Source organism: Lycium ferocissimum, chromosome 6 (assembly GCF_029784015.1).
Source record: "Lycium ferocissimum isolate CSIRO_LF1 chromosome 6, AGI_CSIRO_Lferr_CH_V1, whole genome shotgun sequence".
Taxonomy (NCBI): domain Eukaryota; kingdom Viridiplantae; phylum Streptophyta; class Magnoliopsida; order Solanales; family Solanaceae; genus Lycium; species Lycium ferocissimum.
The window spans coordinates 6,714,404-6,726,390 of NC_081347.1; the positions used below are offsets into that span (position 1 = coordinate 6,714,404).

Genomic DNA, 11,987 nt, shown 5'->3' on the forward strand with positions numbered 1-11,987 from the left:
AGAGTTCAATTACTCAAGTCCTTTTATTTAAGGGTAAAGGAATACATAGCACTCGATCACAACCTTTATTGGTCGCTCTCATTCATTTCCATAGACACACACACTCCATTAAATTATAAAGACCTTAATTTTTTTTTTTATTTTTACTTAATTATTTTGTCTAAGTCCACTGATGCACAAGTCCAATAGCCCTTATTTATCAACCCCTTAAAAATCTTATAAAAGTGTGAACCTAGGAAAAAATGTATTGTAGCTAAATGAATGAGAAATTCAACATTTTCAGACTAGCCTTCTTGAATCCATTTATTCCACTTGTTTGGTACATGAGTCCAAAGCAAATCTTTAGTTCAAGATTTGCAAGCTAAACCCAACATTTCTTTAATTTGTTAAGGGACTTTGTTGCTTTATTTTCATTCTTCTCAATTTAAATTATACTAATTATATGTATTAATTACAAAATTGTCATGGAACAAGTCTTCATTCTGCAATCTTGGTGCAATCTTAAATTGCCATACTGGTCTTGTGAATGAGGTACATTTCTAGATGATCTTGATCATGATCTTGCCTTTGTTTTAAGTTGAAATGAATATTTATTAATGGTGCAAAGTTAGCCTGTGTATGGTAGTCACTCCTCTCAAAAATTTATTTATACAAAACATAAAGAAAATAGAATTGTACAGTATTTCAAACATTCCGGAAAATTCACTAAAAAGAAAAAATGATTTTTACTACAGTATGTATAAATAAAGCCCCAAATTGATTTTACTAATATATATGTATAAATAAAGTTCCACATTCATTTGAAACATTATCAGAAAATTGTTCATTTTTCACAGAATTTGGCTCGTCGGTAACAATTTCGATGGATTTTTATGGCCGGAAATCCCTTACCACGAGCCAAATTCCGATTGAACATTCATAAAAAAGTAACGATGTTTTAGTAGCGAAAATTAAGGTTAGTCTTAGATAAAATCATGTACTTAAAACACAAAATTGACAATTTTTTCTTAATCAAACCTATGCAAGAAGACAAAAAAAGAACTTTTGAATGCCCATAAGCTAGACAAAAAATTTTGTCAAAAATGTGATACTGCTTTTAATTAATGTGTTCACTCATGTGTGTGTGTGTGCGCGTTTTTTTTTTTTTTTTGGATTTTCTTTTTAGTTTTTGCATAGGAGATTCATTGCAGCCCCCAGCAGGCTCCAAGTTGGATCCATTAGTTCACATTCCCTCCTTGCTTTTAAAAACAGTAAAAAAAAAATAAAAAATGGCCCTCTTCCTCGTGTACTGAGAATCTTGTAGTAGCAAGTATAAATAGTACTCACCCATAAAGATTATATTTGTGATTTGATTTATATCCACTAGACCACAATACCCCTTTCCGTCCTCTTTTTCTTTTTTTTTGCCTTTTGTGTTTTCTACCCCTACCATTTTGCCTCTCTTAAGAGTGAGATAATAAAGCAAAAGTAGCAATAGTGCTAGTAATACTACTATAGTAGCATCATAAAAAAGCATACTAAACTAGTTTATAAGTAAGTCTCAAGAACCCTCATTTCTTTTTTATGTACCCTCTTTCATTTTAGCTCTTTCAAGCCAAACACTCACACAAGAAAGAAAAAAGAACATGGAAGATCAATGCAGCCCTCTTAGCTGGCCTTATAACTACTTCCTAGAAGAGGTAAATTTTAACTAAGAGTCTCGTTTCGTGTTTTTCTAACTAACATTCTTGTTTTTGTTCAAGACCCTTTTTTTACACATCCCCTAAAGCCTATGTTGCTCAGTCTCTCCAAAATGTCGCCGCACCCTTCTTGGATCCTTCAAAAATGTACTGCTTTTAGAGAATCTAACATGCACCGGTCGGCATTTTTGAAAAGCCTGAGCAGCATATCCTTAAACCCCACTGGATTTTTTGTTATAATTTTTGTTGTTGTTGTGAGTAATGTGGATTTGGAATTTGACAGGGGATAGAGGAATTGAAGCATTCTTTGGTGTACACAACATTGGAGTTGGAAAACACTGTTATCTCTGCCCATGAGGAACTTGCAAGAAAAGATGAGGAGATTTTGCAACTTAAGGATCTTTTGACTAGAATTATGAAAGAAAGAGATGAAGCACAAGGCAAATGCCAAAGGCTTGGAATGGAGAAAGTCTTACTCCAACAACAACGACAACAACAAGTGCAATTACAATTCCAATTTCAGAAGCAGAACCAAAATGTTGTTATAGAAAGTGCACCTATTTCTAGTGGCACAACAATTAGTCAGGATAATCAAGAACATGACCAAATTGTAAAAGGAGTAGTTGACTCTTACCACAACAACAACAACATAGGAGTACTTTCTAATTCTTCAGATTGTGATGAAAACAATGTTGTTTCCCCTCCATTATTAGTCCCAGATTTAATGGAAAAAGTTGTTGTCAAGAAGCCATTGCCAGAGAAAGGGAAATTCTTGCAAGCTGTGATAGAAGCAGGGCCACTACTTCAAACACTTTTATTAGCAGGGCCACTTCCTCAGTGGCAACATCCACCACCACAACTCAACTCAATCGACATTCCTCCGGTCACTATTACCTCGCCTACTCCGCGGTTGCTCAACCAGGACTCCGCCCTGAGTAGTAGCCCTGGTGCCGGGCCATGTTTTGGGAAGAAAAGGGATGTTGATACTACTACTTCTCCACAGTCTATTTCCAAGTATCAAAAAGTTGTTCACCAGCCAGCATTGACCAACATGTAGTGCTTTTCTTTATTTTCCCACCTCTATAATTAGCTCACTTTAGCTAGTCTTTTTTTAACCATTTCTCGTCTGAAATTCACTAGCCTGACTAATTTGGATTCCGCCACGGCCCTTGGTTGGTTCAGTTTAGCTAGTAGCATATGCATTAACCATCCTTTTCATACCGTTTAAGAAAGGTATAGAAAAAGGAGGTAAAAATCACTATCAGCATGAAAACGGAGGCTATCATGCACATGTCATTTTCCATCCAATTAGGATCTTTGTAAAATTAGTTGGTTTGCCTTAGAAACTAAGCAATCTTCATAATTATTAGCTAACCAAGATTTAGAGGATTTTGAAAAAAGGCCTAATTATGAATGGCCTTTTACTTAGTTGGGGTTTTTGAAAGATCAATGTCTCACTATAAAGGTGTTGGATTCTTGATCATGACTTGGTGCTTTGTTTTTAAGCCCTTTGATTTGGATGGAGAGAGGAGTTTGATCTTTATGTTTATAACCTTTTGATTTTAATTATTTCCCCCTGTAATATTAGTTGGGGTGGCTTTTATAATTCTCCAAATGTTGGAGAATTTTTCTAATATGTATACTTTGCTATCTTTTTTCTCTTGGTCTTTTGCATAAAAATATTGTGCAAGGTGTATCTTGAGAGATTATGATGTTGTAGACTTGTTTGTCATCATTGAGAAGATGATTTAGTTTAATGAAGGCTTTGTTTTCTTTTTTCCTTTTGTGTCACTTTCATTTCCAAGTTCTTTATATTAATATTATGATATAAGATATGACTTGAAGAAGCAACAAGCAATCTAATTTAAAAGATTCCAAATGATCCCACTTTCCATAAGGTGTACCTACCATACATGGTTTATGTCTGCCATTACAATGGCATCTCTAGTTGAAGTTACTTTAATTTCACTTTCATGCAAATATAATATAAAGGAAGTTGAATTACTTTTATCCCATTGGCAAATTAAAAAGATCCTTTGGAAAAATATAAGAAATATCCATTTTACTTGCCCCCTTTTCCCCATTCATTAGGAGGGAAAGTAACAAATAATTTTGTGAATGGACTAAAAGTACAGTTAGTTGAACTAGTTTGTGAATATGGTAACAAAACATTGAATTTTTATTATTGTGATGGTTACACAAAGGTCATGCTCATTGTTTGATTATGTAAACCACCCATGAAGTGAAATAAGTCAAATGGAAAATCAAAATAAAATTAGGATGTTGCTTTCATTTAAGCTGTTCATTTTCATGCTTAGCACATGATAATCTTTAATCCGATTGGAGGAGGACAGATTTTTCTCCCCTTCTCTTTTACTTGCTGTCGTTTCACTGGGTGAGAGAAAAAAGGCCCACTTTGCCATAAACGGATCCCGAATTTTAAGCCTGTAGGTTCCTCATAAAAAGAACTAATATGCAATTGGCAATTTGCAGGATTTCCCTTTGCTGGGGGTGGTCTTTAATTTTTGTCCCTCAAATTGGTGGTCTTAATCTTTGGCCCTCAAATTGGTGGTCTTTAATTTTTTTCCCTTCGCTAAAAATACCTTGGTTTCGGCTTCGAACCCCCGCTCAATCAAAAAAAATTTAAAAAAAATCGCAAGGTAGAGTTTGGATTCGCAAGATAGGGTTTCAAAGACGGGATTTTCTTTAAGGTAATACGATTTTGGGCAAAACTCTGCCTTGGATAATTAGCAATTTACTCTTTTGGCCCTTCAGTCCTTGTTTTTCAATTGTTCCTTTGTCTTGGGCCTTATGATTTATGGGCTTCCTCCTGTTTTGGGCCTTCAAACACCTAGTAGACTCATATACCACCAACAAGGAGCATATTGAAGGTTTCTTTCGTACATAATATTTATAAAAATGAAAAAAAAAAAAAAAAAAAAAAAAAGGAAGAAAGCTATATGTAGCTTCTACACGTAAAGATTTAGTAGCTTAGTTGGTTTGTCACCTAAACTTTTACCTTTTTGGTGAGGGTTTGAATCCCCACATTGTAATCTCCTCCCCCATTTTCCCTTTCGCTACCCCCTATGTAATAAAAAAAAATGCTTCTATACTTTCGGATAATATTTTCTTAAAATATCTTTCTATAAAATAAGTTATTTTCTTACTTATTTTTTTAGTATTTGACAGGTAAACATTGAAGCATTATTTTAACTGCTAAAATAAAAATATGAGAAAACATTTCAAACACAACAAAATATACTTTTTCGCACCAAAAGTAAAAAGGATAAAATTTATCTGCATCTCAAACAACAACAACAACAAAAATTTATTCTGCATCTCAAAATGAAATCAAATTTATCTCATCTTTAGTTTGAGTCGAATACATGTGTAATTTGATACTCCCTCTGTCCCCAATTATGTGATACTTTTTTGTTTTTAGTCATTTTAAAAAAGAATGACACCTTTCTATATTTAATATTGACAATTTAACTTTAAATTTTCCATTTTACTATTAATGAGATGATTTATAGATACACAAATAACTTGATACTATTATTGATGTAAGGATTGAATATGGTATGACGTATGAGTAAATATTTGTGTTTTTTTTCTATTGCTTTTGTTTCGTATTATGTTACATTTGGAAGGAAAATATGAGAAAGGGAAAATTAAAAAAATATTTAATTCTAATTAATAATACTGATCTATTTTTAAGTAAAACAGAATCCGTTCATTAATACAAGGGCAAAGGTGTAAATATACCCCTCAACTTTGCGATTTAGAGCACATATACCCTTGTTATAAAAGTGGTGTATATATACCCCTGCCGTTACAAAATGGTGCAAATATAACCCTGTCGTTACAAAATGGTGCAAATATACCCTTTTCGCTGACGATATTTTTTTTAAAAATCATTTAAATTAAAAAAAGGCCACGTGACTTAAAAAAAAAAAGTATATCTATTTTTTTTAGTAGCCATATTTTTCTAAAGCTACGTGATAATTTTTTTCCTCGTGTGTCGGGTCTTGTTCGTTTAAACAAATATCTCCGTGACTTTAAAAAAATAAGTCTACTCACTTTTTTAAACCAACCAGACCGGACCCACTAGAAAAAAATTACTATGTGGCTTTAGAAAAGTATGTCTACTAAAAAAATGGGTATACTTTTTTTTTTAAAGTCACGTGGCATTTTTTTTAATTAATAAATAACCTAAATGATTTTTAAAAACAAATCCCGTCAGCAAAAGGTATATTTGCACCATTTTATAACAGCTGGGGTATATTTGCACCATTTTGTAATGGCAGAAGTATATATACACCACTTTTGTAACGAGAGGTATATTTGTTCTAAATCGCAAAATTGAGGGGTATATTTGCACCTTTGCCCTTAAAACAATTACATTCCTTATCATTCTAAACAAACATGCATGAATTACTCCTATCTGATTTAAGATCCACTTTTCATTCCTTAATTTTCTCCAAACTACAAAAATTCTCTAAATCTCCATAATTATCTTGGATTTGGTTACTCTCCATTACACTTTCTCTTCATTTCCTCAAGTGCACATTTAGATGAGTGACATGTGTTTTATTTAATTCTTAAAGGTCTAGATTATATCATATTAACAAGCACCTTAATCATAGGTAAGTGAATCCAGCTTTGGTAAGAAAAGATATTCCCTACAAAATTTTAACTGGATCATTAATTCCATTTTATATGTAAACCTGACAACGTGTTTTGCCAATAAATAGTAAAAGGGCAGCCCGGTGCACTAAGCTCCCGCTATGCGCGGGGTCCGGGAAAGGGCGACCACAAGGGTTACATTGTACGTAGCCTTACCTTGCATTTTACGCAGAGAGGCCGCTTTTCAGACTCGAACTTTGTTTTGCCAAAAAATAGTTGTCTTCAAAAACGTTTTGGATTTAAAATATTTTTTTTAATTTCAAGTAAAAAGAAGATAAAAATATTTTAAATAACCAGATTTCTCTCTCTCTCTTTTTTTTTTTTTTTTGTTTTTTTTTGTTTTTTTTTTTTTTGTTTTGGCTTCAAAACACACCAGTCAATTTATGTTTTTATTTGACCTATACAGGAGTCTCATAATTTTTTATGGCTCTGGTGATATTGTGAAAAAGAATAACCCAAACCTCTTAGCTTAATGTTATGCAGTTTTAACAAGTAATTTAAATATTAAAATATAAGATGGAATTAATGATATTAATTGGTACCAAAATTTGTGGGGAATATTTTTTTTCTTATCTAATTTGAAGGATATTTTCCAAAACTCATTCATTTAACTATGGTTAAAATACTTGTTAGTGTGATGTAATATGGACCTTTAAAATTTAAATAGAACACATATCACTCATCTAAATGTGCACTTGACAAAATAGAGAGAAAATGTAATGAAGAGTAACCGGATCCAATTACCTTCGTTCAACATTTCCCCCCTCCCCTATTTCCTCATCTACAGTACCAATAACTTAAACATCTTCCCTCTCCCAATAAATTCACACTCTCATACTAATCATTATTAATCTTACAGTCCTTTTATGTTGTGTGTTTTTTCATTGATTTTGTTACATATTATGTTGCATTTGAAGGAAAATATCAGAAAGGGGATTTTTTTTTTCCTTAAAAAACTAAACTACAATTAATGATAATGATCTTTTTTCAAGTAAAACAGAATCCTTTCAATTCAATTACATTCCTTTTCATTCTAAACAACCGATACCTTAACTATTAATCCTATCTCTTGTTACTCTAAGATCCACTTTTCATTCCTTAATTTTCTCAAAACAACAAATATTCCCTCAATCTCCATAACTACCTTCATTCAACATTTCCTCAAATCAACTCAAGCATTTTTTTTCCTCCAATACAACACCAATGTCCAACTCAACCACCACCCCCACCCCCACCCCCCTCACCACCACCACCACCACCTCGGACCAAGAATCATCAGACACATCATCAACCACTCCAAACAAACCACACATAACATGGTCAGATTCCTACACAAAAGCACATGCAGCAATCCAATCCTTAACTTCAATCCTCCCAAACATCCCTTCATCTCTTTCTTCATCTGAAACACCTGCCTCTTGTCTCCTTCATGACACCTCAACCGCAAAACAAATCTCAACACTCCTTCGTGATCCTAACTCTGGTGCTGGTGATGACAACCTTTGTCGTTGGCTTTACGACACGTTTCATTCCTCTGAACCTGAACTACACCTCGTTGTCCTCAAATTTTTACCTATCATTGCTGGTGTTTATCTTAACAGGGTTAATTTGCATAAACCTTTAGCGGGGTTTGAAGCTGTTTTATTAGCATTATATGCATATGAAACTTCTTCAAGAAATGGTCAACCAGTTACGGTTAATATTCCAGATCTTTCACACTCAAGTATTTATCATGAAACAAACAAAGCAGCTAAAAACTCTGCAACGGAGTTAAACCTAGCTGTTATTTCCCCTAGCTTAGAGCATTATGGCACAGTGAGATCAACCAAAAGGGCACGTATAGTTGGTGTTGCATTAGAATTATATTACAGCAAAATCCCACATATACCAGTTGAGTCAAAGCTTGATTTTTGTGAATTTTGTAAGATTTGGTCGTCAGGTCAATTGGCTGTTAGTGAAAATGTTGAAAATGGGGACGTGAAAAGGAGGATTAATTTACCATGGGAGTTGTTACAGCCAATGTTGAGGATATTGGGACATTGTTTGATGGGACATAAAAAAGATGAGAAATTGTATGAAAGTGCTATTGGTGCGGTTGGATGTTTGTATGAAAGAGCTTTACATGATTTGAATACGAAGGCAATGTTAGCTACGGGTAGTCTTCTTCAGCTTGTGAAATTGGCAAGGGAAGGTGATGAGGTTGATTATACAGAGATTGCAGAGTCCAATACCATTACGCTTTAGAGGTGGTGTTCTCTTTATTCTGTCCATGCAGCCAATGTGTGTGCCTATTTTTTTTTTAATTTTTAAATTGTCTTTTTATTATTCTCTTGCAGGAAAAAGTCCAAATTTATTGTAAACAATTTGGAGTTAATTGTTTATTCATTCATTTTTACTATATGACAGCAAATTATCTTTTAAGAGTTGTTTTTGTCAGAGCTTCAATACGAAAAGGGCAGCCCAGTGCTCGCAGAGCCTGGGGAAGTGCCTCACGGACACAAATTTAACCCTCTTTTTTCTTTTAAAAAAGCAGGGTTGTTGTAACTTATTCATTGTTGATGGGGAGAAATTAACTATACTTGCTAACTTTGGGATTATGAGGTTGTGTATATGCACATTGTTGGGCGTATGATTATGACACAACCACTCGAAGTTGTGACGTGTTGCAATGTTTCCTATGTGCAAGGGCAGAGCCTAGTGGTGGCCAGGATGTTCACCCGAACCCCTTTGGGCGAAAAATTAACATGTATACACAAGATCAAAATTATTTTTTATATATAAATAGTAAATGTTAAACCCCTTTTCGTTTATTCTTTATATTTTTTGAATTAATTAATGAAAATTTTAGGCAAAATTACACCATATATGAACGATAACGCAACTACGTATCAAAGGAATGTGTATCAAAAGGCGCAATAAAGGGTGAAAAATTGACGCAAAAGTCTATAACCCGCCAAATATGTATCAAAAGGAGAAAAAAAAGGTGGTCTATCGCAATATTAAAATGTCATTCCGGGCACTGTTATCTAAGAGGTCAAAAGTGATCCTAAAGTCTATGATCCCCCAAGTTCCCCCAGAATTTAATGGATTGGGCGTGATAAAGAAATTGCACGTTTTGGCCTTCAAACAGAAGTTTGCAATTGAACTTATGCCCATTACGCACAAGTTCTTCAAAAGCAAAAGTCACCTAAGGCATAACTCATAGAATATTATGATGCAAAAATATAAATTTATGTTCCATTAAAAAGTTATTTATTATGAGGGGTAAACTTAAACATCAATAGAAAACAAGGACATAGATGTAAATGACCCCATATTTTATTAGTGAGCTGAGGTTTGCGCAAAATAACTCGTCGAAAATCCATAGCCCAAATTAATTTGTGAAGATTCCCGAATTGATATAAAAGTGGCACCTGTTAGACGATCAAAGTTTAGTCGTTGTTTCAAATATAGTTAAGAAAATAATTATATTCTAATGTGAGAACAAAATTTATATAAAAATATTTGTAATTTGTAAGTAAAATACAGACTATGCTGGAGTTTGAAATTTTTATAAGTGAAACTTAAGGATAAAATCCTTGAGTTCTCACTTACGGAATCACAAACTCCATGATTTTACGTTAAATTAACAATAGAGTTTGTTAAACATTTAACTTAGGGCAAGTCGCAGAGAGAAAGTTCTTTTTTGAGGTGGTCTTTAAATTTATGTATTTGTGTATGTTCTATGATATAACTACCATTATTGTGGTTGGTGGTGTATTTTTGTAAGTTTTTATATATTTGTGTATTTTGTTCAAATTAATTCCATCGAGTTCATCTAGTGTTTAAATATTCTTTTCGCGGGTAAACTTGTGATCAAAAATTAAAAAAAAAAAATAGCATCCCGTCAAATACATGGGTGATGCAAATTTGAATTGAGATTTAACTTAAAGTACATGGGGTTTGATTGGAAACTTCAAATACATTAGTTATCTTTATCAAATACATGGGTAAATAGTTATGTTTCAATATTGAAAACTTCAAATACATTACCACTAAATACATTTTAATACATATATTTAATATAAAATACATGGAGTTTGATTGGAAACGTCAAATACATTAGTTATGCTATCAAATACATGGGTAAATGTATATATATATATGTTTGTTTTGTAGTTATTTTGAAGGTGTTATTTAACTTGAAATTTGAATTTTTACGTTTGAATGTTGAAGAATGCATGGAAGAAGAAACGTGTAAGGAAAGGGAATATTATAGGAGATTTTGCGGAAAAAAGTAAAAATGTCTTATTACTCGTTTAATACCATTTGAATGTATAAAATAAAGGGCAAGAACTTTCCTTAAGGCATAGATTTTGCCTTATACATGCGAAAACATAAAAATCGTAGTGATTTTTAGTTAATGGTAATATTAAAAGGGTAGCTTTTCAAATGGTAGGAAAATGCTACTTTGAGAAATTTTACCTAAATAAATACTTTGGTCCATGCCTTAACTATTTTTAGTAGGCGTTTGGACATGCGATTTCTTCTCGAGTGAGATGAAATTAGCGTTTGGAGAGAATGCGATTTTTCTTTGATTTCATCTCATGTTTGAAATCCCAAATCATCCAAAAAGACATGATTTAGGATTTGAAATCATGATTTCAAAAAATATAAATATAAAATTTGACCCATACGTTTATATTTTGTAAAAAAAGATCCATAAGTTGGTAACCTATTTGATATAACATTTAACCTGATATATTTACCAACTAAGAAATGCATGCTTTCTATAATTTTGCAAAGAGATTGTTCATTTATATTTACCTTATGCATATTTTATGTCTTGGAGGATTATATTAAAGAAACTAGTTACATTACTATTCATGTTAAATTTTCCTTTTTATTAATTTGAACTAAATTGATATAAAAGTGGCACCTGTTAGACGATCATCAATTAATGTTGTATTTTTTCTAATGTGAGAACAAAATTTATATAAAAATATTTGTAAGCATATTAATTTTATTATTAAACTATGGATAAAATCCTTGAGTTCATTTGGTAAGATTTTACGTAAGAATTGAAAAATTTTGATGGTTTTAACACAACTTGTGGGGTTTGAATGTTTATAAAAAAAGCAACTTAAGAAAAAAATCGCAAAATTTTGCTTTTAGTTATGCTTAACTAAACATGATTTTAACTAAAAGTATCAATCATCATCAGTGTGTAATATATATATTTACTTTTCGAGTCCAAACGTGCCTTTAGTAAACATGTAAAAGTATACTAAAAGTAACGTGGAACAAACTCCCGCCTTATAAGGCATAACTAAACTACGCCTTATTTCGGGCATCTTTTGAAATGCTAACTAAGTAGGCGTTTGGACATGGTCATAACTAAAAGTTTTATCTCCCATCTCATGAAGATATAATGATTTAGGATTTGAAATCATGATTTCAAAAAATATAAATTTAGTTTATATTTTGTAAAAAATGTATTCATGATCCATTTACGAAGATACACTTTTGTTCATACCATGTGGGAGGATTATATTAAAGAGTAGTTACATTCTTTCAAATTATTTTTTTATTTTATCCCCGTATTTTTTAGAAAGGTCTTCGAGCATATTAATTTTATTCGTC

The 11,987-nt window shown here is 32.4% G+C and overlaps 2 protein-coding genes across 2 annotated transcripts; both read left to right on the top strand.

Moving 5' to 3' along the window:
• The first annotated feature begins 1,345 nt into the window (after positions 1-1,345).
• Positions 1,346-2,832, top strand: LOC132059105 (uncharacterized). Its single transcript, XM_059451598.1, has 2 exons — positions 1,346-1,679; positions 1,963-2,832. The coding sequence occupies exons 1-2, from the start codon at positions 1,626-1,628 to the stop codon at positions 2,734-2,736; spliced, it is 828 nt and encodes a 275-aa protein (XP_059307581.1). The 5' UTR covers positions 1,346-1,625; the 3' UTR covers positions 2,737-2,832.
• A 4,405-nt stretch (positions 2,833-7,237) lies between these two features.
• On the top strand, positions 7,238-9,083 carry LOC132060595 (uncharacterized). Its single transcript, XM_059453591.1, has one exon. It carries the CDS (start codon positions 7,569-7,571, stop codon positions 8,607-8,609), a length of 1,041 nt encoding a protein of 346 aa, XP_059309574.1. The 5' UTR covers positions 7,238-7,568; the 3' UTR covers positions 8,610-9,083.
• Positions 9,084-11,987: the final 2,904 nt, after the last annotated feature.